We start from the raw sequence: 26147 nt of genomic DNA on the forward strand, positions 1-26147 counted from the left end.
ATAGAGTTTATGTAGGGAATAGTTGGGGTAAGTTTGAAATGTAGGTTGGGGCCAGATTGTAGAAAGTCTTGTATAGCCTAAGTAAGTAAGCTTCACTATTTGGGCTATTTCTCTTATTCAAGTTTCACTCATACTGGCAGTTCTGGGTTTCTTAGAGAGTAGGATTAGTTCAGTCATTTTCCAGTCATGTCCAACTCTTCCTGACCCCATTTGGGATTTTCTTGGCAAAAATACTGGAAGGGTTTGCCATTACCTTCTCTAGCTCATTTCACGGATGAGGAAACTGAAACAAACAGGGATAAGTGACTTGCCCAGGGTCATACAAGCGAATAAGTGTCTGAAGCCAGATTTGAACTCAGGAACGTTTGTCTCATGATTCCAGGAGTGGCTCTCTATCCATTTCACCATCTAGCTGCCCCAAAGAGTGAGATAAGGCACACTCAGGATCCAAAATGTCTCTCAAACTCATAGGCAAATTAGATATGTCAAAAAGATAGTCTTCTATAACTTAACACTATAATTACTTAGTTCTTACTAATGTGTTCATACTTATACAAAATAACCAAGACATTAACACTTAAAACATAGAACATTTACTTTATAATAAGTCAAAAGCAGGAATGATCACAACATTTATTCATCAAAAGCAAAAGCAAAAAAAAAATCCACTTTTTTACTCAGTAGAGGGAAAAATTGGGGCTAATCAAAATGTCAGTTTACCCACAAAATTAGGTCACAGTCTTCCAGGAATGCACTCAAGAGCCATAGGGCAGAGTGGACACACACAATTGTAGGAACCTAGCAAGGAGGCACAAAAGTGAGGAAATGTCCATTCTAGCCAGTTGGACTTGATGTTTTTTGATCCCACATTAAGTTTCTTCTCTCCTTATCATTCTCACTATTTTATTGCCAGGCAAAATGACTTCTTTTCTGAGTGTGTATGCATGTGTTTGTATATGTGCATGTATTTAGATGTGGTGACTGTGATATAAGGAATAGAAAGCTGTCCTTAACATCTGGAATATCTGGATTCAAGTCCTTCCATAATGATTAAAAGAGCCTGGGCCAATTACTTAGCACTAGACAACTCTGCATTGGTCAAGAAAATTATTCACTGTGAAATCCCTTTATCAAAAGAATCACAGGATTGATCAAAAGAAAAAATACACACTTAATGTATATATAATCCCTAGAGGTATTTAACTTGCAAATACCAAAATTGCTTACTTACTGAAAAATGAGGTTAAGTGGGGACATTTCCAAATGTGCCTATTTATGTGCTTTGAAATGCTTAAAAGACTGATTCACTAGTAATACCTTGAAAACATTGATCAAATGGAAACATTTCAGAAAAGAAACAGCTGTGGTAGTCAGACAAGAAACCCTAACATTTAATAATCTGGTCGAATTCTATTAAAATATTATTCTCCAACAACCCCATCTGCTACAGGCATTAACTCAAACAGCAGAGAGAAGTGCATATTTGTTGTAGAAGCAAAAAATTCAGGCTCTAGAAACTGGATGGGGGGAAATGGCACCATGCCAAAGTTATCATTGTCTTGTTCAAACTCATAAGATATGATGATTATGTCATGAAGGCAATTTAAACAGTTATACGGGAAGGGGAGCGGGGGGAACTGTGAAATGGTGCATCTGTTTTGACGAGTAGAGCATTGTACAGTGTGTGCACATGTGCGTGAATAAGAAACAATGCATAAAAGGAAATGGATAGATTCAACCAAATAGAGTAAAAATTGAAGTCAGGGTATAATGTATTTTGTCAAGCTCCGAGTCCACTTAAAATCGCCAGTTTGACATTTGGAATTAACTTCTCAAGCCATATAGTCTGTTTATTTATTTTCCTGGCAAGCTCCTACTCATGTTTTTAAGAAAAGCAGAACACCAAGCTGCTTTTATGTAGCTATATTTTGATAATTCAGTACAAGCAAATTAGAAATGAAGGGATTGCTTTTCTAGTAAGATTCACTTGAATTTAGATGAAATTAAAAATGTGCTGAAAAGACTAGAAAATAGCAGCATCAAGCAATAGAAAGAGTATGAGGAACTAGAGAGCTAGAGCTTGAGTCAGAAATTTACCAGTAATTGAATTAGTTGTGTTACTTCATGCACATAACTTCACCTTCTTGGCTGTACTTACTCATCTGTACAATTAAATGGTAGATACAAACTAAAATTCAGATTCTGAATTAGGACTTTAGTGGACCCAACATCACACTGCTCTTGCATATAGTGATACTAGGATGTTATGTCAGATGAGTGGATCAAAGCATTGAACTACTTGGCTTATGAAATGATGAGTAAATTTGATGCAGATTGACATTAAATATGTTGAAGCCAAAATCTAAATATTCACTAATATTGAAATTGATGATATTCATTAACTAATGTCCAATGTCTGCTCAGGAATTCAGCTTAATGATTGTCAGCAACAGCCTTTAGTGACTTTTTCCATAGCATTTAGAATTGAGAAACTGAATAGTAAGGGTAGCACAGAGAGGGATTTGAAAAAGCATGAAAGAGGACAGGGCAAAACAGCAAGGGAATCCAGAGCAGAGGACAATATACATACATGTATGTGTGTATACATACACACACATACATGTATGCAGTATATGTATGTAAACACATACAGAGAAGTTTATATATACATATGTGTATATATATAAATGAAATTATTAGTTCAAGACTGAGTGAGGGATTGAATAAGAAAGTGGAAATGTGAGAGCAAAGAACAAGACTAAGTAAAAGTTTTTTTTAAAGATGGAGGAGACATGGGGATTTTTGTAGATAGTAAAGAAGTTAAAGGAAAAAAATAAGAGGGAGAAAGAATGTGGGGAGGAAATGGCTTTAAAGAAGGAAGGAGCTAAGATCAAAGCAATATGGTAATATAAGAAGGGTTGTCCTTGGAAAAGAGAAGAACTTCTTCTTCATTGGAGACTGGAGTAAAGGAAGAGAGAATGACAGAAGATGATTGATTGTATAGAAATGTCTCAAAGGATATCACACATGGATGGGCTATAATAAACCCAGTGGACGGAATCAGCTAGACTGCAAATCCAGAGAAGTACTTTAATTAGAAGTAGTAATTACAATAGATATGTCAGTCAATTAATAAATTTTTGTTAAGTACCTGTTTTGTCCTAGACACCATGTTAAGTGCTAGGTATACAAATCAAGACAAAAGACATTCTCTATCTTTAAGAAATCACAATTTAATGGATAAACAATATACAAACAACTATGTGTAAAAATAAGCTATATGTAGGATAAAATAGATATCATCAAAAGAAGGAAGGCACTAAAATTAAGGATTAGAAAATGTTAGATATAAATGAATGAACATATAAATGAATATATATTAAGTGCTTACTATGAGAAAAGCATTGTGCTAAATGCTAAGGATACAAATAGAAAAGTAAGACAATCCTTTCTCTCAAGAAGCTTTCATTTTAAAGAAGTTAACATGTGGAAAGTTTCTACTATAAGCTGGGATGGAAAAGTTTCTGATTTTTAGGGTACAGCAGTAAGGCAGATAGCAATGCCTTTTTATGTCATTTTCACTAACGCAATCAGATCAGTTTCTGACATTGAACCATTTTGTCAAATGTCAAGAACTTTGGTGGCAAAACCTTTCTAGGTCTTGAGAAGCTGAGACTATTATAGCATCTGCTGAAAAGAAAAAAACACAAATGCTACATCACATTTCCACAGAGCTGGCTTCCCAGGATGAACAGCTGCGATTCCCAAGATCTTTAGCATCCAAGTCCTGGGTTGTTTCCATCAGGGTCCGAAGAGAGATGGTGATTAAGGTGGGGGTGATGGTGTTAGCTAACCTTGACATGATGCCATAGGATTATAAAGCATGTATCTGCTTCCTCTCACATGCTCATCACAACATTCCAGTAATATACATTGTGGGAACAATAGAATTCCTTCCCCTCTAATTTTAAAGGTTAGAAGCTGTGAAAGATAAATTGACTTGGTCAGTATTGTTAAAAATAGGATTGAAACAGAAATACCCTCCCTCTAAGAGCTATGAACTAGAGCAGAGCCTTTGGATAATTGATAATTATACAATTTCATAATTGATAATTTTTTGAAATTCCAAAATCTAGAAATTTTTTCTTCAACTGTTATATTTAAGGTATAATTGAACTTTAAGATAGGGCAAGCTATAGATTCAGTGTTAAAGTGGCTAACATCTGTCTTCAAGAATCCTAGTTCCTCCTGTGCTACCTTTTCTCCTCCATGTGGAAATTCTTACCAGACTCCACGGGCACCTGCTTCTTCCTCTTATAAAAACCTCTCAACTATAAACTCATTTACATTAAGGTATAAATGACTGATAATTGTTTTTTTAAAATGGGATCTACATGGCCTAGGCATAAAGAATGGAATTATGAATAAATTAGAGGAACACAGGATAGTTCACCTCTCAGACCTGTGGAAGAGGAAAGAATTTATGACCAAAGAAGAACTAGAGATCATTACTGATCACAAAATAGAAAATTTTGATTATATCAAATTGAAAAGTTTTTGTACAAACAAAACTAATGCAGACAAGATTAGAAGGGAAACAATAAACTGGGAAAATATTTTTACAGTCAAAGGTTCTGATAAAGGCCTCATCTCCAAAATATATAGAGAATTGATTCTAATTTATAAGAAATCAAGCCATTCTCCAATTGACAAATGGTCAAAGGATATGAATAGATAATTCTCAGATGAAGAAATTGAAACTATTTCTAGCCATGTGAAAAGATGCACTAAGTCATTATTAATCAGAGAAATGCAAATTAAGACAACTCTGAGATACCACTACACACCTCTCAGATTGGCCAGAATGACAGGGAAAGATAATGTAGAATGTTGGAGGAGACGTGGGAAAACTGGGACACTGATACATTGTTGGTGGAATTGTGAACTATGCTCAAAAAGTTATCAAACTGTGCATACCCTTTGATCCAGCATTGTTACTACTGGGCTTATATCCCAAAGAAATCTTAAAGGAGGGAAAGGGACCCACATGTGCAAGAATGTTTGTGGCAGCCTTTTTGTGGTGGCCAGAAACTGGAAACTGAGTGGATGCCCATCAATTGGAGAATGGCTGAATAAATTGTGGTGTATGAATATCATGGAATATTAGTGTTCGGTAAGAAATGACCAACAGGATGATTTCAGAAAGGCCTGGAGAGACTTAAACGAACTGATGCTGAGTGAAAAGAGCAGGGCCAGGAGATCATTATATACTTCAATAAAAATACTATATGATGACCAATTCTGATGGACCTGGCCATCTTCAGCAATGAGATGAACCAAATCAGTTCCAGTGGAGCAGTAATGAACTGAACCAGCTATACCCAGCTAAAGAACTCTGGGAGATGACTAAGAAGCATTACATTGAATTTCCAATCCCTATATTTTTGTCTGCCTGCATTTTTTATTTCCTTCACAGGCTAATTGTACAATATTTCAGAGTCTAATTCTTTTTGTACAGCAAAATAACAGTTTGGTCATGCCTACTTATTTTGTATTTAACTTAATTTAATTTATTTTATTTAATTTATACTTTAATATATTTAACATGTATTGGTCATCCTGCCATCTAGGGGAGGGGGTGGGGGGAAGGAAGAGAAAAATTAGAACAAAAGGTTTGGCAATTGTCAGTGCTATAAAATTACCCATCATATAACTTGTAAATAAAAAGCTATAAAAAATGGGATCTACATAGAACCAGGCCAACAGATTCCTAAGTTAGAGGAATAAGACCAAATGAAAGGACTTCAGGTATCAGCTTCAATGGGCAAAATGTTGGGAAGGGAATAAAAATATAAAAAAATCACCTTGTGTAAGTCTAGTGCCCAATCTCAGCTTTATGAAATCAGCCCTGGCACCAAGCAGCCTATTGTTCGGGGTGTTTGTAACCAACTTAATGATGCTTGATTCTAACATGGAAAGCTGAATGGCTCTGCCACCAGTGAGATGAGGAGAAATGCTGTGAGGACAGAGCTAAACATCATCTAAATGAGGGGAGAGATCTTTAACTGTAGCTCTCTGTATCAGCAACTTCAGCCTCTGAGGACTGATGGGTGGGGAACGTTCAATAGAGCCAGGGGTATGACTTTTTTTTCAGCCACACACTGGCAAAGATATGTGGGATATAGTTTTCATGAAGCAGAATCACAGATAGACATTCATCTTCTTGGGTTTTTGTTGGCTAGTAAACAAGAAAACACACCTTTAGGAAATTAGAATGCTACAGCCCCATAACTCCATAATGTTTTTCTTCAGAGCTCACTTGGAAGATTTTCATGCAGACTATTAGGGTGAATACTTTCTATTAAAGAAATTATGGATGCTTTTTAAAGCATTTTTTCTTTAATCAGTCACCCATCCTCTCATGGTGTTGTGTAGCTTGCAACAGAAGGGCAATGAATAAAAGCTGCTTCTGTCTATTTTTAGACAGCCATACTTGCCAGATTTAGGAGACTTATCTAAACGCTTGCTTTCCACAAAAATGAGTTATGTTTATGCAGTGCCAAACAACCACAGAGATTTCATAATCCTCTGCTTACAAACAAACTTATTGTATTTACTGACATAGTTTTCCTTCATTTTTTTCTTCTGTGTAATTATCACTCTCAGGAGGGATAGGGGAAGTCAAGGGAGAATGCCATGCTCAACTGCCATACTTGGCAACTATGGTTATATGCTTTAAGGTTCTTATGTCTATTTGCCAAAGAACAGTGGCTCCCTTTAAGTTATATAACAGGGGCAGCTAGGAGCAGTGAAGAGAGCACCAGCCCTGAAGTCAGGAGGACCTGAGTTCAAATGTGATCTCAGACCCTTTACACTTCCTGGCTGTATGACCTGGGCAAGTCACTTAACCCCAATTGCCTCAGCAACAAAGATAGATAGATAGATAGATAGATAGATAGATAGATAGATAGATAGATAGATAGATAGATGGATAGATAGATGGAATAGATCAATAAATAGAAAGATAGATGGATGGATGGATAGATGGATAGATAGATAGATAGACAGACAGACAGACATAGCAGACAGTTATATAGCAGACAGAAGCAATAACTAGGTGGCACAGTAGACAGAGTACCTAACTTGACATCAGGAAGATGCAATGTGCTGAGTTCAAACCTAACTTTAGACACTTACTAGCTGGGTGACCCTGGATAAGCCATTAACCATGTTTGCCTCAGTTTCGTCATCTGTAAAATGAGCTGGAAAGGAAATAGGAAGTAACTCCAGTATCTTTGTCAAAAAAAAAATCAATAAACAAACAAACCCAGATCTGGATCATAAATAGTTAGACAGGACTGAAAAATAACTGAACAACAAAGTGGGATTAGGGGAGAGGGATCAGAAAAGGCTTCACAGCAGCCTAGCTAACTCAGCAATATACATCTCCAAGTAAAGGCAGGAGATGGCATTTTCTAAACAGTCCAAATCATTGCCAGCATTTTGATTACAAAATCAAAGACAGGCAGAGTTGGCTCAGGACTTTACCACTAAAAACCTTGGGAATAGCAGCCCGTCACAGGCCACTGACCCTGCTTTTAGCTCAACTCTCTCAGCCCTTATCCAGAGAAGCAGCTCCTTTGGACACAATTCCTTTTACAAGTGTGGCTGTTCCCACCTCCTCAGCAACCACACTTACTGAAAATCCAAAAAACAAAACTCTCACCACCAGTCTCTGGCACTGATAAAAGCTTTAGTGACAGAACTGGATGTGGTTTAGTGATGAAAATGACCCTAAGTAAGTTGCTTTGCTATCTGCTTTGTTCCTGCCTCCCAAGGAACTTTTCCATCTGTCTTACAAGTGAATACTTCTATATGTGTCTTCTTTATCTATTAGTTTGTGAACTCCTTTTTTTAAGTAGGTACTATCTTACCTCTCTAGCTTAGCACAGTGCTTAAAACATAGTAACTCACTATATTTGTATTTATTTATTTCTTCAATCAGTCAGTTGAATCCGGCTTTAAATGATGAGTAGTATGTTATCAGCAGGAACATTCAAGGGATAGCATCATAACAGAGGCATAGAGGTGAGATGGGGCAGGATACATACAAGATAACAATAAATATCCAAGATTGTCCAGAACATCGTGGATATAGTGGAAAAGAAGGTTGTTGTCTGTTGTTCAGTTATTTCAGTTCTGCCCAACTCTTCATGATCCCTTATTCTCTCAGAAAGCAGGTGGAAAGTGAGGGATGAATAGAATTTAGAATTCAAAACTTTTAAAACAAATTTAAAATTATTTTAACATGTAATTGGGGAAAATAATTTTTTAAAGAAAGATACTTGACATTAGTTCAAAAAGATAGCTTGGTACCAGATTTGAAGACTCATGAATGCAAAATTAAGGATTTTGAACTTCTGAAATGATCCAAGGGTTTAAATTCCAGATAAGCAACACTAGTAGAGAAGTAATTTGTTGTAATAGCTAAAACCGACTTTAAAATCAGAAAGAGCTATGTTCAATACCCACTTTTTTCTTTTCTTTTCTCTCAATAGTCTTTTATTTTTACAAATGCATGTAAAGATAGATTTCAATATTCATTTCTGTAAGACTTTGAGTTCAAATTTTTCTCTCCCTCTCTCCCTTATCTCCTTGTTCCCTAAGACAGCAAGCAATCTGATATAGGATATGTGAAAAATCCTTACAAACATATTTCCATATCTGTCTTGTTGTGCAAGAAAAATAAGACAACAGGGAAAAACCATGAGAAAGGAAAAGCAGACAGACAAAGAAAAGGCAAAAACTCAAGCCACATTCTATCCCCATAGTTCTCTCTCTGGGTACAGATGGCATTTTCTATTCCAAGTCTATTGGGACTGTCAAGATTCACTTCTGATGAACACTAGCTACATAATACAAGGCAAGTCTCATTTCTCTGGGCATGTCTTACTTGTAACTTAAAGAGCAAGTGCTGACCAGCACTGACAAATCAATGAAATCATAGATCCAGTTTTTCTCCCTGTTCTTATTACTAAAGTGGTCCCCTCGTATTAGCCATTCTCTTATATGTAAGAATTCTAGAAATCTCATAGGAAGTGATAAATGCACATAGGTAGCCACAAGAATTCCAAGAATCCCATTCCTTCCATACAACAATTTCAATTGATTTTTTAATGTCTTCCATCTTTCTTCCCGTGGCCTCCATCTCCTGCTGCTCACTCTCTCAGATCTCCTAAACATTGTCTTCTTGTTCATCTCACCTGCCTACTTGAAGCAGAGCTAGTCTTTTCTAGTTGGAAAACCTCCAATTTTAACAATTCCCTTGGTGGGTTGGCGAGATCTAAGACTTCACCTTCTCCATTTCAAGCAACACTTCCAAAGCTTGGTTTCTTTCTTTTGAAAATAGAAAAATGCAAATTTGAAGATTGACATAAAACATGGGAGTAATACATTTCTCCTGTGAGCTCATATTTTCTGAGTTAGTCTTGCTTGCTGACCAAATCTGCATCCCCCTTTGGTTTCAGCAAAAATATTCACTGGATCCAAGAAAAGTTGAAAGGAAAATAAACATGTTAAGCAATGAGATGGGTCACCAAGGGCCTAGCATTTTAAAGCTCCATTTCATTTTATTTTTCTGTTGAGGGGAACAAAGGTAATTTGCCAGACTCAGTTATTTTTCCCAGAAAAGAAACAAAAAAAATCCTTATTTTGCATAAAGTTATTTTTTAAAGAATCTGCCTGTGGACAACTCTTTAAAAAGAGAAAGGAAAGGAAAGAAAACAGGCAGCTGATAAAAATCTGAGACCTGTTATCTCATGGTGATCTGAAAGTATGTGGAGTTATGAATCTAAATGTTAACACCACAGTTGATCAGCTTCCAAATCATCATTTAAACCCTGAAACACTGAAATATGTGCCCTGCTTGCCAAATGCAAAAAGTTAAGATAATTTAAAATAATACATATGTGAACCACAACATGGCTATCATAGCCAATCTCCCAGTCAGGGGAAGAAAATCGATTGGGCAGAAATGCAAGTCAGCAAACCATTTCTCCTCTGCTCTAGAGATTGAGGGCCTGAACATGAACAATGGCTAACCCCTTCTAGCAGGCACAATACCAAGGTGATGTCTCAGAAGACAAACATTTTTCTGGGGTTGATATATAACTGGGATTTTGGACCCTGGATAACATAGCCATATTTCCATATAGAAAATTGTGCTGTAGTGCCGCCAAGGCTCTTATTTTCGTGTAGGGGGAAAAATCCTATTCTGGAAAGATTCCTGAAAAAACAAACCTTCTTTATTTACCATCCTAAGTTCCATACCCGGATCTTTGTGCATAGAATAGATACTTTCTTAAATTGAGCTTAATTTGTTTGGAGTGTTCTGGTCCCGGTGGAACCAAAGTTCTACTGTTTCTATCCTGCCACCTGGATCTGAATTCTTCTTTCAAAAGAGACCTCAAAGTAACATGTAGATTTTCTTCCTAAAAAAAAAACAGTTTAGAATATGTAAATCTATCAGAATTTACCCGTTTCATACTATACAGTCTTTATAAATGGATCTTTTCTTTGTTGTCTTTATCAACAGAATCATATTTTGTTTGTTCTGTTGCTTATTTCCCCTAGAGATTTTGTGTTCACAGTTGATTTTTGAACCTTTATCTATCTCTTTATCCATATGTTTATAAATAGCCCATATTATTGGGGGGATGTAGAAGAAAAGAGTAAAAAAATGTAGGAAGAAGGAGTAAGAGAAGAAGGAAAAAAGGAACAGAACAAAAGAGAAAGAACTGGAAGAGCAAGAGAAGAAAGAAAATAGGAATTAAAAAAAAGGAAGAAGGAAAGTAGAACAAAATTAACTTTTCTACCAGATTTTTCTCCAGCAATTTACAAATTCAATTGCCATCCCCCCATTAATCTCCACTCTCTCCCTAGTCATTCCCTACTGCCTTCAAACATTCCTGAGTGTCTTCCCATCTTTATAAAACCTTCCCTACACTTCATTGTTCCCAGGATGTTGTTCACATAGCTGCTTTCTTTTTTCTCAGCCACTTTAGCTGCCTCCACCACTCTTTTCTCAGCCCTCAAAACTTTGCCATTTGTTTTCCATCCTCAACACCGAACTAATATTGTTCTTCTCAGAGTTAATGGCAGTCTCTCAGTCACCAAATCTGATGGCTTTTTTTTCACTCCTCATCTTTTTAGAGCTCTCTGTCCAATGATGATGAATACCTTCTTCTGAATAATCTCTCTTCTCTGGGATTCCATGACGCTATTTTACTCCTTCTGCCTGCCTGCCTCCTTCCCAGTCTTCTTCAATGGTTCTTTATCTATATCATGTCTCTTCCTGCATCCCTCCCCATCCCCAAATGGTGGGTATTCCCCAAGGCTTTGACCCAGGCTCCTACTCTTCTTTCACTCTATTTTTTCTGTGGAACCTCATCAGCTCCTGGGGGTTTCATTATCACCTCCATGCAGATGATTTACAAGGCTATCTATATCCAGTCCTTTCTTCTGAACTTCAATCTTTGCTCACTAATCACTTCTTGGACACTTCAGACTAGATGTCTCAGGGATACCTTTAAGCTCAACATGTCTAAAACTTAACTCATTACTTCTTAACCTTTCCAAGTTTCCCTATTTCTATTGAAAATATCACCACTCTTCTAATATCTTAAGCCTGTAACCTCAATTATCTTGAACTCCTAATTTACTCTCGCTATATGTAACTGTTGCCAAATCATGCTGTTTATTTCTGCCTGTGCATTTCTCACATCCAACCCTATCACTTGAATCATATTGTTTCTATCTTAGTTCAGGCTCTTGTTACTCCTTACCTGGATTGCAATATTGGTCTCCTAAATGATCTTCCTGTTTCAAGCGTCTTCCTATTCCAGTCCACTGTGCCCAAGTGAATTTACTTAAATGCATATCTGACCATGTTTGTTGTTGTTCAGAACAACAGGTTTTTGTCTTGCCTGCTCTTTGTGACCCCATTTGGAGTTTTCTTAGCAAAGATACTAGAGTGTATTATCTTTTTCTTCTCTGGCTCACTTTATAGATGGGAAGCTGGAGTAAACAGAATTAAGTGACTTTCCCAGGTTTCACACAGCTAGAAAGTGTTTCAGGCCAAAATTGAACTCAGGAAGATGATTCTTTTTGACTCCAATCCAGTCACTCTATATAACATACCATCTAGCTGCCCCATCTATGTTGCGCCCCTGTTTAAATAATTTCAGTTCCTTTCTTTTTTCTCTACAATTAAACCTAATCTTCCTTGTTTATCTCATAAAGACTGTCACAGTCTTTCCCAGCATATCTCTCTAGCCTCACTGAACATTATTCCTATGTATTCACTCTATTTTCCAGTCCAATTGACCTTTTCACTTCTCTCCATCACTTTTCAGTTTCTTTGCACTGGCCATCCTCCATGGCTCAAATATGTTCCCTTCTCACCTTGACTCCTAGAACCTCTCTATATCTTCAAGATACATCTGAGACACCAATTTCTGCATGAAGTCTTTCCTGATTCCTTCATACCAATGTTCTTATCCTCCCTCTGAAATTGCTTCCTTTAAATTCTCTATGTGTATTTATTCTTTTTTATATTTATTCTGTATGTATGTACTCATCTGATATCTTAAAATATAAGCTCCTTGACAGTAAGGATTATTTCATTAGTTGGCTTTGTAGTCCCCATACCTAACACAGGACCTAATACCTTAATAAATGCTTAACTGATTATGTAATGGAGCTCTCTAGATCATCATTCTCTAGAAAGATTAGGGTCCATAGTTTCTGAGATAGAACACTTTACTTTATTCAAATGAGTTTGGTATTTTCCTTTAGTGTGAAAGAAAATTATTGCTCTATTGGAAGACTAGAAAAATAATAAAGAAATTAGGTGATAATTATAAGGGTCTATTGAACAATTAAAACCATACAAACTCAAGGTGAGATTAATATGAGAATTTTAAATTAGACATATTTTGAGAAGGCAAAATAGATTCATCTAGAAACCTGTGCCCTCAATTATCATGGTTGGATACAGTGGCTAGAGCAAAGAGGCTTGAGTACAGGGACAACTTGATTTGATCCTGGAGTCAGAAAGATATGAAATTCAAAAACAGCCTCCTATTCTCGCCAGATTTTTGTGAGAATGAAATGAAAGAATATTCATAAAATGTCTAGCATAGTTCCTGAAACATAGGTACTATATAAATACTGATTTCCTTCTTTCCTTTCTCCCCTTTTCTCAAAGTTTTTCTTGAATTGATAGAATAATTTAATTGTTATTCTCATTTTGACAAGAATTATTTTCTTATTTGAATTGTTAATGGTTTTTCTCTTTGCATAAAGCCTAACAATAATTCTATCTTTTAGGTATATATTAGACCATTGGATAAAAAACAAAACTATTTTATAATGAGATCCTTCCATTATGTACGTTCAACCAATTACAGAATCTTTTTAAATGGGGCTCCAAATGGAACACCAAATGGAATTGTACTCAATCATGTTCCATAGCCAGTTGTATTATGAACCAGAATGATTTAGAAACAGAATTCTCTGTTCTTATTTTGGTTGTTAATTGTAAATTAGTGTTATTACTCATCATATTCAATTGCTCCAGGCAACTGTCTTAGATCATAAGTTGCAATGAAGTTGCCAATCTGCATATAGGAAGGAATTTCCATTCTTGAGGTTACCTACACTGATGAAGTAGCAGTTCTACCAAAAAAAAAAAATCATTTCAGTATGTTACACATGCAAGTGATGAGTAAGATGTTGAAACAAGGCTACTATAAAAACTGTTATATGTTTTTTTCCAGATTTAATTGTGGGTGCCTTTGGAACTGGAAAAGTGATTGTTTATAGGTATGTGGTTGATGGTATGCAAATATTCATGTTGGTTTCAAATCTGTTTAATTTTTTGTGTTACGTTAGACTAAAATAGCATTGGGCAAGTGCTAGTTCAGAGATTTCCAAATATTTCAAATATTTATTTTGGAAACTCCTTTTAAAAAAAGATTAGAGTTGTATATTTTCATGCTTGCTTGTTTGTTTGCTTTATTTTCATTGAAATCTCTGCCTTCATGACTTAGTATTCTCAATATTATGAATTTAGCAAATAGCTACAAAACACTTACTTTGTGAAAGAGAAAAATGGAACTACCTCTGCCATCAAGGAACTTACATTCTACTCAGGAAAGAAGTTCTAAAACATATCGAGATAAATGTGAAAGGACTTGCAGCAACTAGGGAGTGAAGTAAACTTGGAATCAAGAGGAACTGAGGTATTTTACCCAAGCGAAAGCTCTAGCTGTGTGACCCTGGGCAAATCACTTAATCTATTTGCCTCAGTTTCCTTATCTGCAAAATAATTAAGAGTAGAACCTATTTATAAAGTTTTGTGTGGGGATCAAATGAGATAATATTTAAGTGCTTTATAAACCGTAAAAAACTTTATAAATGCTAGCTATTATTTTTCTATTATTATCCTAAAAGAGAAAAATCACTGACAACTAAAAGGAAGGAATGAATCAGGTAAGACTTCACACAAGAGGTAGCTCCTAAAATAGTGATAGTAGTAGTAATGGGACTAGTGGTGTTGAGTAGTGATGGGAGTAGTAGCAGCAGCAGCAGCAGTAATGTTGATAGAAATGAGTAATGTCATACTATGTTCTCCCATCCCCAGTTCATTCTCATCTATGACCAAAAAAAAAAGATGAAACTTCGAAGATTTGGAAGTGATCCACATTAGATATTACTCATTCAATTCTCTTTTCCTGCCTTCAGTGTATTTTCACATTCATATATAGAATAGAGGAGAAAAGACATTTCTAGAAATATATCTTGGATCTTCCCATCAATAGTAGGAATAGGAACCATGATGTTCTGGGTATCTCCAAAACTGAACTCATTAATTGTATAGTCAGTAGATCCTAAGTATTTCCTTATTTCTGAGGAGGGAGCCATCTGCTTTCCAGTCACTGAGATTTACTTCCTCAATAATCCCCAACACTTCCCTCTCCCTCCCATGGTCAACTATTTGCCAAGTCCTGTTAATTCTTTCTCAGAACCATCTCTCACTTGTGTCAACTCGAACCATCTCTCACTTGTGTCAACTCTGTTCTACTGCCCAAATTCAGGCCCCAATCCCCTCTAGTCTGGTAAGTTACAGGAATTTCCTTGGTCTCTCCATTTCAAGTCTCTCCCTTGAATCCATTTGTGGAGCTGCCAAGTCATTTTGTAAAGCATAGGTCTCATCATCTCACTTTCCTGCTTAAAAATACCAGTGGCTCCTGGAATACAATACAAACTTGTCTTTTTAAAGCCCTTCAGAATCTGGCTTCAATCTTCCTATCCAGACTCATTGTAAATTATTCCCCTTCATATGGTCAACATTCCAACCAAATTGGACCTACCTTTCATCTCTCATTCCCACCCTTTCTATGTTCCCTAAGCCCGAAGTATGTTTCCTCCTCCTCTTAAAATTCCTAGCTGTCTTCAAGATTCAGTCCAAAGCACCTTCTTCCATGAGCACTTTCCTGCTGTCTACAGTTTTAATTTCCCCCTCAACACAGACTACTTTGCATGTATCTTAGCACCCATTCACCCCTCAATACATGCATGTGCAAGAACATGCATGTACTCTCACACTTGATATTTTGGATGGATTTTATATTGGCAGCTAGGTGTTGCAATGGATAGGACTCTGCACCTGGAATCGAGAAGAATCATCTTCATAAGTTCAAATCCAACCTTTCATCCTATTTGCCTCAGTTTCCTCATCTGTAAAATGAACTGGAGAAGGAAATGGCAAATCATTCCTGTTTCCTTGTCAAGAAAACCCCAGATGGGATCATGAGAAATCTGACACAACTGAATAACATCATCTTGTCTTTACATATCTGTGTACAGACTTTTTTGGGGGGGGTTGCTACAAGAATATAAACTCCTTAAAGGGAAAAAAATTGTCTGTTTCTTTCTTTATATCTTCCGTGCCCAGAACAGTACCTGAATTCCTGAAACTATATAAACTTGTCTGAAGGATCATAGCACAGAACCAAGGGCCATTAGTCCAAAACAGGACCACCAATTCCCAACAGAGTTCTATGGACTGGTTCCCTCAGACAGAACAAGATTCCCAGCTTCCTCTCCCAGATTCACGAGATGACTTCCCTGGATAGCTAACCACAATGTCTCTGATAGCTGGGAAATGGAGGAGACTACATTCCCATAGTATCCACAGTAGGAATCTCATTAAATTTAAAACAAAGTCTTTTACAAAGAGTGCAAATGAGAATCATAAAGAGGTTTAGGAAAATTTACAATAGGACCTCTGGTAATCTGGTGATGGTTAAGTTCTCGTTTAAGGCTGCATGCTGAACAAGTCTTTGCTGGCTGCCCTAAGGCTCCGCATTCCCATTTGTCATACTATTGCCTGGAAGAAGCTTTCTTCAGCATGACCATCATGTGTGGTTTTCATCTGGAGCCTTGTACTCAGTAGCTACCATGGTTTTTAGTTACTCCTTATAAAAAATGTACCTTGTTTTCTGGCAGCTAGGTGGAAAAGAAAAGTGCGTAGTTTAGAATCAGGAAGACTCAATTCCCCGAGTTCAAATCTATCCTCAGACACATATTAGCTGTGTGATCCTAGGTAAATCACTTAGACCTGCTTGCCTCAGTTTCCTCATCTGTAAAATGAACTGGAGAAGGAAATGGCAAAGTACTTTAGTATCTTTGCCAAGAAAACACCAAATGGGGTCACAACTGAACAATAACAACAAATCTTGTAGTCTTACTCACTACATCTCATCTACTCTCTGCCCAGAGAATAGATTTTGTCTTCTGCTGAGCCAGTTCTTTAAAGGATCCTAGGAATATGATTTTGAGCTAAATCTTTGGGGTCATCTAATTCAACCTTTTCATTTCACAGATGAGGAAACTGAAGCTCAAAGAAAGACTACCAGGGTACACAGAGACCAAGATTGTATCCACATAATTTGAATGGAAAACTACAAATTGAAGTAAAACAGAAACTAAAAATAAAGCACCATTACAATCAGAATCAGAAACTACATAACTATAACTCTTCTAGTAAACATTTAAGAGAGGCAACATAGTGGATAGGAAGTTGGCTTTGGAGTCAAGTAAATTTAAATCCTACATCTGGCGGTATAACCCTACACAAGACACTGGACCTCTCCATCTCTCCCACCCCAAGCAATTCAATTCTTTAAGATTATAGCTTGTAAAAGAGGTTCTGGGATATGTATTGGTAGAGAAAGTGTCCTCACAAAGCTCAGTTTATACCAATGAAACCAAAGCTGACAAAAAGTCAGCTTATACCAATAAAATCACAAGTCTGGTCCCATTAAAAAAAAGTCACTCCAAAGTGCTAAATATTCCTAGCTCAGGGTTCCATCACACTGACTAATGTCTTGCATCTATCTCTGGAATCAAATCTTGAATTTGCACATATGTTGCTAAATATGCAATAAGATGATTAATGACTATAATACCGTATCGTGAATTTAATCAGGATTTAACAGGGATGCTAGGAGAAATGGCATAGGGGCACCACAAATGATCAGGAAATAGCATAGTGGCTAGAGCATCGGATATGGGATCATTTTTTTGGAAACAAAGCATTGGTTTTCAAGAATATGATTGTCAACTTGTCACTCCTTCAGTTTGTTCAGCATCTATTTCTCTTTTCCCCCATGTTCACCCACAGAGCAAGACCAGTTGTGACAGTGGATGCCCAGCTTCTGCTGTATCCAGTGATTATAAACCTGGAAAATAAAACCTGCCAGATCCCCGGCCTTACAGCATTAGTGCCTTGGTGAGTTTGCATACAGACATTTTTGTAGCTGCTATCTCCCTTTGCATGTTGGCTTGTTAGAGGTCTCTGAAGAACTAAAAACCAATAAAAGTTGAGGAACCTTCCCAGTGAAAACTTGCTCTGGATACAGTGACTATGACTGATTCTTTTCCCCAGCAGAATTAGATTATCTTAACAGCTTTCTAGGTTGCTTTACTGAAGAATTCAGAATACTTTATAGTCACAGAAAGTATTTTTTTCTCTTCTTGTTAAGGTTGGGTAAATTATTGCATTCTTGTTTTGGAAACTATCATCAGTTAATAACCTCCCATGTAGGTACAGCCAGAGAGTAAGGATGATACATGAGAGAATTTTTTTCCTTATAGTACATTTTCGTAACCATTACCACCTTGATAATGTGAATCTGTGGTTTTCTAAATTAATATGTGGGGACACACATACTTAGAAAAACACAGATTGCCATTATCTAGGTTGTATTATGTTTTTGCTTAGTAATACTCTGCATTTTGTAGGCAGCATGTCACAAGCATTTTTCAGTCTAACTAGTCTGATTTCTTATTAAAGTTTGGAAAGAGACTTGGATTGATGAACTGAGCTCTTAAAAATCACACTGATTGTTAAGGTGGTAGAATGATGTCCCCTATGCCCATATTGCAGGAGACTATCCTTTGTGGCTTATAAAATATTTTCCTTACCTTCTTTGGAAGTCATAATTGGATGAAAATGAATCAAGGGTGGGGAAATATATCATTATTTCTAATGGAGGAGTTGGAGTCAGGAAATCTAACTCAAATATTTACTGGCTGTATGATCCTGAGCAAATCATGTTACTTTTATGAGGTTCAGTTTCCTCAACAGGAAAATGGGATAATAAAACCACCTACCTCATGATGTTGTGATGAAGGGTCAGATGAAATGTCTATGTAAGTGCTTTGAAAACTTTAGTGCATTTTATGAATGTGAGTCATTACTTTTTCCCCCATGTTTGTGTTCAATGGCATTCAGAGAAATCTGCTTAGCACAAGGACTATTACTTAACTAATATTAATCACACAGTAGGTGATTAATAAATGCTAACTGACTGACAAATGTCACCAAATGACACCAGGTGTCATGTATTCCATAGGCAGGCAGGGGAAGTCCGTAGTTCTCTTTTCAGATGAAAAGTCTTAAGTAATTAACAGAAGAAATGCTATATTTCATTTAAACGATAGTGAAAAATAAAGGTGAATTTTTTTCCCTTATCCAATTCATGGGACCTTTGAAATCTTTCCATAGGTCAAGGCTAAGAATCCCTGATATAATGGTCAGGTTGGCAGGGCTTCTTAAACTTTTTCCACTCACAACCCTTTTTTGCCTGAGAAATTTTTACATAACTCCAAGTATATAAGTATAAAAATGGATATGCAAATCAAATACTAATTGAAAATAACTCATTGAAGTGAGGAGCAAGTGAAATAACATACGAAAAAAATCTTTCACAAATCCCAAAGAAACACTAAATAGTGTACTGGACCCGGAATTAGGAAAACTTGAATTCAAATCCTCCCTAAAATGGGGATAATAATAGCACCTACTTTACAGTTATATTCGTGTATGTATGTATGTATGTATATATATATATATATATATATATATATATATATGATAATATATAAAACATCATTTAAATGCTAACTTATTATTAGTGGTAGTTTTAATACTATTAAGATACATAGGAAAGCCAACAAAAAGTGAGTATTCAAGTTTTGCCATTCCTTTCCAGGCAAAGTGGCCATCTGCAATAGTGTGTGATGCTCTGAAAGGGGCAGGCTGCAGGCTGCATTCAGCCTGAGCTAGAGCAGTTATTTCTGGCTTTTGAGTGTTTGAGTATTATTGATGGTCTTTGGACGGGAGTCTGTGCTGGAGGCAAAGCCTTTAAGGGTGGAGAGCAAGCAGGAAGGAGGACCCTGAACAATTCTTCCCAAAACATCCTCTCAAACATCCTCAGTAAAACATTACTCTCCAGCCTCCCCCAAGGAGAAGCTGGTCTTGTTCTCCCATACCGGCATTTGGCAATGTTTGGGAACAGCCCTGAGCCCATAAGAAAATAAGAGGGGTTGTAAACCACAAAGTATTATAAGTAAAAGATGACCTGGGAAACTGGGGAAATGAATGAAAAATGGGAACATTGATCCTTTCCTTGTTCATGGTGAAATGAATATGAAATGGACTGTGAGGATTATACAAACAGGAATCTTAACCCTTTAAAGGTCACTCCACAGGTAGCCAGCTCCACATATCACTCATGAAAACTGAATGAAGTGACATTTAACTCGATGTAGACAGCACATTTGGAAAGAAAATGGTAATGCCCTGGAAAAGGATTCTTTTAAAAGGAGTTCTCATTTTTTTATATATTTATATTAGGTTTAAATGGGTTTAACAGATTACAAGCACTGTTTTGCTTTGAGGAAAGAATATTACTTTTTAACAAGAAAAGTTCCTACATGAGTCAGTCTACTGTTGTGATAAATAATGTTATTCATTGAAAATATCATTTATTACAAGAATAAATATATTATGTCACAGTTATTTTTTCAACAGTTTTAATGCATGAATATGATACTGTGAAAGACATTTTCTTTCAATTCTACAAGGGTTGTTTTTTTTTAAATATTAACCCTGTGTCTTACAAGAAGGGAAAGTACCATTTTATGCAATCTAGTGTAGACTGATTTCCCAGAAGATTTTGTGTTTAGTTCTACATTTTGAACTCAGTTTCCCTTTATAATTGAAGAATAGCTATTAATTTTCTTTTCTGTAATATGTCTCTATATTTTACATGATGATGTATTGTACTTCTGAAAACAATTAGGTAAATTCTAATAGACATACAGAGCTAAATAGAAAACCATAAATAGGGTCACAAAGAGTTTGACTGAAAATGACCCTAAATGGCATGATGGGAAGAATACTGACCCTAGATTAAGGAATATTCCTCTTTCTGTGTTCAAATCCAGCCTCTGACACTCACATGACCTCAGACACTCCTTTGTGATCCTCAGAAAGTCAATTGTGTTTGCCTCAATTTCCTCATTTGTAAAATGAGCAGGAGAAAGAAAAGGCAAACCACTTCAGTGTACCCCCAATGGGGGGTCACCCAGAGTTGGACACAACTGAAAAACCACTGAATGACAACAACAGGCAAATAATTCCTCAGACCCACTGGTAGAGATTTCTGTGTCCCTCAGCTAGCTGTGTGACTTGTACGAAATGACTGCTAACTGACATTTTGAAATTAGTGGAAGTTAAAGTAGTCATTTTCACAGAGAAATATAGGATTGTGGATAAACATCCAATATTCATAGAATATTTCTTAATCCGTTGGAGCAAGGTCATGTCATCTGGTGAAAAAGGTGGACAGTCAGTTACAAAATCTGTGATGCAGTAGAAAAAGTGTTGGATTTAGTAGCAAGGATCTCCACCACATGCTAACTGTACAACCTTGGGCAATCCCTTTGGATGAATTGTTTACTCATTGGAAAGGGGGCTGGATTACATGACCACTTCAAAGGCCATTTTCAGTTCTATTTCTTTGACATTTCTTATGTAAAAACAATATTAAGTATTTCAAATTATAATTCACACTTCTATAACATTTAATTTATAAAGTGATTTCCTCACTACATCCCTCTAAGAGTGGTCATATGGCATTATACCCATTTTACAGACAAAGACACCAAGATTCAAAATAATTGAATGATTTGTTTGAGATCACATAGCTAGTAAGTAGCAGAACCAGACATGATACCCCACACTCTTGTGATTCCAAGCCTGCGTTATTGTTACACTAGAAAGAATACTAGTCTTAATTGTTTTTTTACATTCTATTTCATTTTAAATTAACTACTTCTTTATTACATATCACTAATTCTTGCAGATATACTGAAGAATTCCTTTTTTCCCCCCAAATGTCACTAGGTTAGGAGGTCTTTAATAATGACAGAGTTAGAAGGTCATATAATGCATTGCCCTACCTCCAGGCAAGATCACATGGAAACCATCACGAACATATGGTTTTCTGTCTCCTATTCTTAAAGGTCTCCATGGAAGGAGAGGCTTTGGCAGGGTCTTCACAAAGAGACTGGATTGAATCAAAATTACTGATCAGACAGTCTGCCTACTTTGAACCAGAGGTTTCACTTCCAGTTGGAACTTTTAGCTCCACTTAAGCACAGAGGTCCCATGTAGAAATAACCCATATCTTATTCTGGTGGCCCCACCAAGTATCTCCTGCAATCAGCGGTTTGGTTGAAAGGAGAGAAAATTTTATGATATGTTTTTAAGTCACCCTGGAGCACCATAAAATTAAACCCAATATATTTATCTTTGAGAAACTTAATTCATAAAGGTTCCAGTCATTCCAATTTCTTTTTAAACTGAGAGACTTTCAAGTCTGTTTTCTGGGTCATAGAAGCAAGCCCGATGTTATTTTCTGTAAATGGGCAAATATCCTTCCTAAAGTTATCACCCAATGAAACTTGTTTAGGTGACAGTCCTATGGTTAGTAATCAGCTGTAGTCAAGTCAAATCTGGATGAAGCAAATTAAAATGCTTTTGAATCAAGGTAATAGAGCCAAAAATGGTGTACATGCTTGCAATCTCAGCCTCCAGAGAGACTGAAGCTGGTAGATCTTTTGATCTAAAATTTAGGTGACTTGTCAAAGCCCCACACATAATAAGAGGCAGAAGTGACATCTGGATACAAGGTCCTCCAGCTCCAAATCTAGGGTGTTGTACTATATCTTCCATGAGTAATTAAATTGAGTTTTTGCAAAAAACTGTGATTGATGATACAAATGATATAAATTCTCACAGGAAGAGATTTCAAACTCATCACTTTCCTGTAATATTTTCAAGTGCTTGGTATTCACCAAAAAAAAAAAAAAACATAAGAAAGAATTATCACAATATTTCAGCCATGACAAGATTTTTACTACTAAGTAGAATTCTCTATTGTTAAGGCATTTAGCAATGTCCGGAGTAGATTTACCTTTGAGTGGAATGTTTTCTAACAAGTAGCTGAGCAATTCAAAAAAGATAAATAGCAAAAAGAAATTTTCCACTTAGGGCCTAGCCTGTATCTGAAATTTCAGGCTACAATCAATTATTCATCTCACTTGAGTAATTCTAATTGAAACAGAAGTGGAGTCCCAGTTTGTGATTTCTCTTGGGAAGTGGAATAAACACTTGTAATAGCAATGAGCCTCAGGCAAAAAAAAATTTTTTTTCTTAATGGTATGTGGCAAATTATTTACCCTGAAGGAAGGCATTGGCTGAGGTCACAGAAGATATATGAATCCCAGATGTGACACATTTTCATTATACTTGACACAAAAGTAATATGGTTAGATATAATTTGCTGGTTTTGCATTTGGTGAGTACTTGAATTAATACTGGTATTTCATTATTATTATTATTGCCATTATCTAGTTTAATATGGTATTTTAAGGCCTGCAAAGCTCTTTCCATTTTATCTTATTCAAGCCTGCCCACAACCCTAGTAGCTCAAATCAGCAAAAATTCTGCAATTTACAACATTAGGGATTTGCTCAGAGAGACTTTGAAGTTAAATGGCTTGTCTTGGGTCCTGTTACCAGTATTTTTCAGGGCACAGATATAAACCAGAGGTTTTCTGATTACCCCTCATTCCTGGAATGTTAGGTCTCCTCAAAACAATGAATAACAATAGCTCACCTTTATTGTGTGTGTGTGAGTGTGTGTATTATGGACCTTGCCCTTTTATTTATTTAGAATTATTTTTGTTTTCAGTGCCAAATTTTTTTTCTTCCCTCTGTCTAACTCTCCCACTTATTGAGAAAGTCAGGAATATGATACTTGTTATATACATGAAGTCATATAAAACATTTCCACATTAATCACTCATCTCTATATGTCCATTTGTACACTTAAAAAGCCTATATATATATGCCTTATAAAATAATATATAATGTAATAATAAGTCAAAAAAATTAAAAGTATTATGATAATTGTAAAATTATTATAAATTTATAAAAGGTATTGTAAATCACAAGTCTTTGATGGAAATAGTGCAAGTGTTACTATTCTTATTTTTTCAGATGAGAAAATAAAACTCAAAAAAGTAACTCATGCTAATAAACTATTACTATCTTTATTTTTATAATAAACTATTATGATCCTTATTTTTTTCAGTTGAGAAAATTAAACTTAGAAAGGGGGATTTGACCAAAGTCATATGATTAGTGAGTACAATCTGTAGACTAGAATCCAGATCTCTTGACTCCTTCCTAATGATACTAATACTGGGACAAACTAGTACTAGAGCTATATGTTGGGATTTTTTTTTGTTGCTTTCAAAAGTCAGTAAAAAAACACATTAAGACATCTCCTTCCTTTTTTTTTTTTTTTTTTTTTTTGAGGAGGAGGAGGAGGAATCTATATTTCAGAATTTGGTATTTTTGTATTCTAACAATCTTGTTTTTTAATAGCTTTACACTGAGAGTGTGTGCATCTGTAGAAGGTCAGAGCATTTCAAATACAGTAGGTAAGTATCTTTTCATATTCCTATATGTATACATATAAATAGATGATAGATTAATAATTCAAGTTGAACTTGCTCCTGAAGCTATCTAATCATATTCCTTCATCCATTACCCTGAAAAAACTAGTCCAAAACCAGTAAACAACTGTAGCAACCTAGTCTTTAACAAACCCAAAGACCCCAGCTTTTGGGATAAGAACTTACTGTTTGCCAAAAATTGCTGGGAAAATTGGAAACTAATATGGCAGAAACTAGGCATTGATCCATACTTAACGCCGTACACCAAGATAAGGTCAAAATGGGTTCATGACCTAGGCATAAAGAATGAAATTATTCATAAATTAGAGGAACACAGGATAGTTTACCTCTCAGACCTGTGGAAGGGGAAGGAATTTATGACCAAAGAAGAACTAGAGATCATTACTGATCACAAAATAGAAAATTTCGACTATACTAAACTGAATAGTTTTTGTACAAACAAAACTAATGCAGACAAGATTAGAAGGGAAGCAATAAACTGGGAAAATATTTTTACAGTCAAAGGTTCTGATAAAGGCCTCATTTCTAAAATATATAGAGAATTAACTCTAATTTATAAAAAATCAAGCCATTCTCCAATTGAAAAATGGTCAAAGGATATGAACAGACAATTCTCAGATGAAGAAATTGAAACTATTTCTAGGCATATGAAAAGATGCTCCAAGTCATTATTAATCAGAGAAATGCAAATTAAGATAACTCTAAGATACCACTACACACCTGTCAGATTGGCTAAGATGACAGGAAAAGATAATGATGATTGTTGGAGGGGATGCGGGAAAACTGGGACATTGATGCATTGTTGGTGGAGTTGTGAATGAATCCAACCATTTTGGAGAGTAGTTTGGAACTATGCTCAAAAAGTTATCAAACTGTGCATACCCTTTGATCCAGCAGTGTTACTACTGGGCTTATATCCCAAAGAGATCATAAAAAAGGGAAAGGGACCTGTATGTGCACGAATGTTTGTGGCAGCCCTCTTTGTAGTGGCCAGAAACTGGAAACTGAATGGATGTCTATCAGTTGGAGAATGGCTGAATAAATTGTGGTATATGAATATTATGGAATATTATTGTTCTGTAAGAAATGACCAACAGGAGGATTTCAGAAAGGCCTGGAGAGACTTACACAAACTGATGCTGAGTGAAATGAGCAGAACCAGGAGATCATTATATACTTCAACAACAATACTATATGATGACCAGTTCTGATGGACCTGGCCATCCTCAGCAATGAGATCAACCAAATCATTTCCAATGGAGCAATAATGAACTGAACCAGCTACGCCCAGAGAAAGAACTCTGGGAGATGACAAAGAACCATTACATTGAATTCCCAATCTCTATATTTTTGCCCACCTGCATTTTTTATTTTCTTCACAAGCTAATTGTACAATATTTCAGAGTCTGATTCTTTTTGTACAGCAAAATAACGGTTTGGTCATGTATAAAAAAAAAGAAAAAGAAAAAAGAAAAAACTAGTCCAGAAATTGATTTTTTTTTACTCCAATTGAGGTTTCTGACTATTATTTAGAATGAATAGAGAGAATTATGACAAGTTCTCAGTATATTTAAATTTTATACACACATACACACATATATGAAAATCTGGGTGCTAGATCCGTGGAATATTACAGATATACCTTACTTTGATTTTAGAGTAAAATACTTTTTAAATTTTTAGCTG

The 26147-nt window shown here is 35.9% G+C and overlaps 1 protein-coding gene across 1 annotated transcript in view; it reads left to right on the forward strand.

Annotated features, from left to right (window-relative positions):
- Window positions 1–26147, forward strand: part of ITGA8 (integrin subunit alpha 8) — a 202965-nt gene that overhangs the window by 87336 nt on the left and 89482 nt on the right. The window contains exons 14-16 of the mRNA XM_031939925.1: window positions 13839–13884; window positions 17750–17857; window positions 24370–24425. Of these exons, the coding sequence (XP_031795785.1) occupies window positions 13839–13884; window positions 17750–17857; window positions 24370–24425 (210 nt within the window). The remainder of the gene's footprint in view (window positions 1–13838; window positions 13885–17749; window positions 17858–24369; window positions 24426–26147) is intronic.

This window comes from Sarcophilus harrisii, chromosome 5 (genome assembly GCF_902635505.1).
Source record: "Sarcophilus harrisii chromosome 5, mSarHar1.11, whole genome shotgun sequence".
In the NCBI taxonomy this organism is placed as follows: Eukaryota; Metazoa; Chordata; class Mammalia; order Dasyuromorphia; family Dasyuridae; genus Sarcophilus; species Sarcophilus harrisii.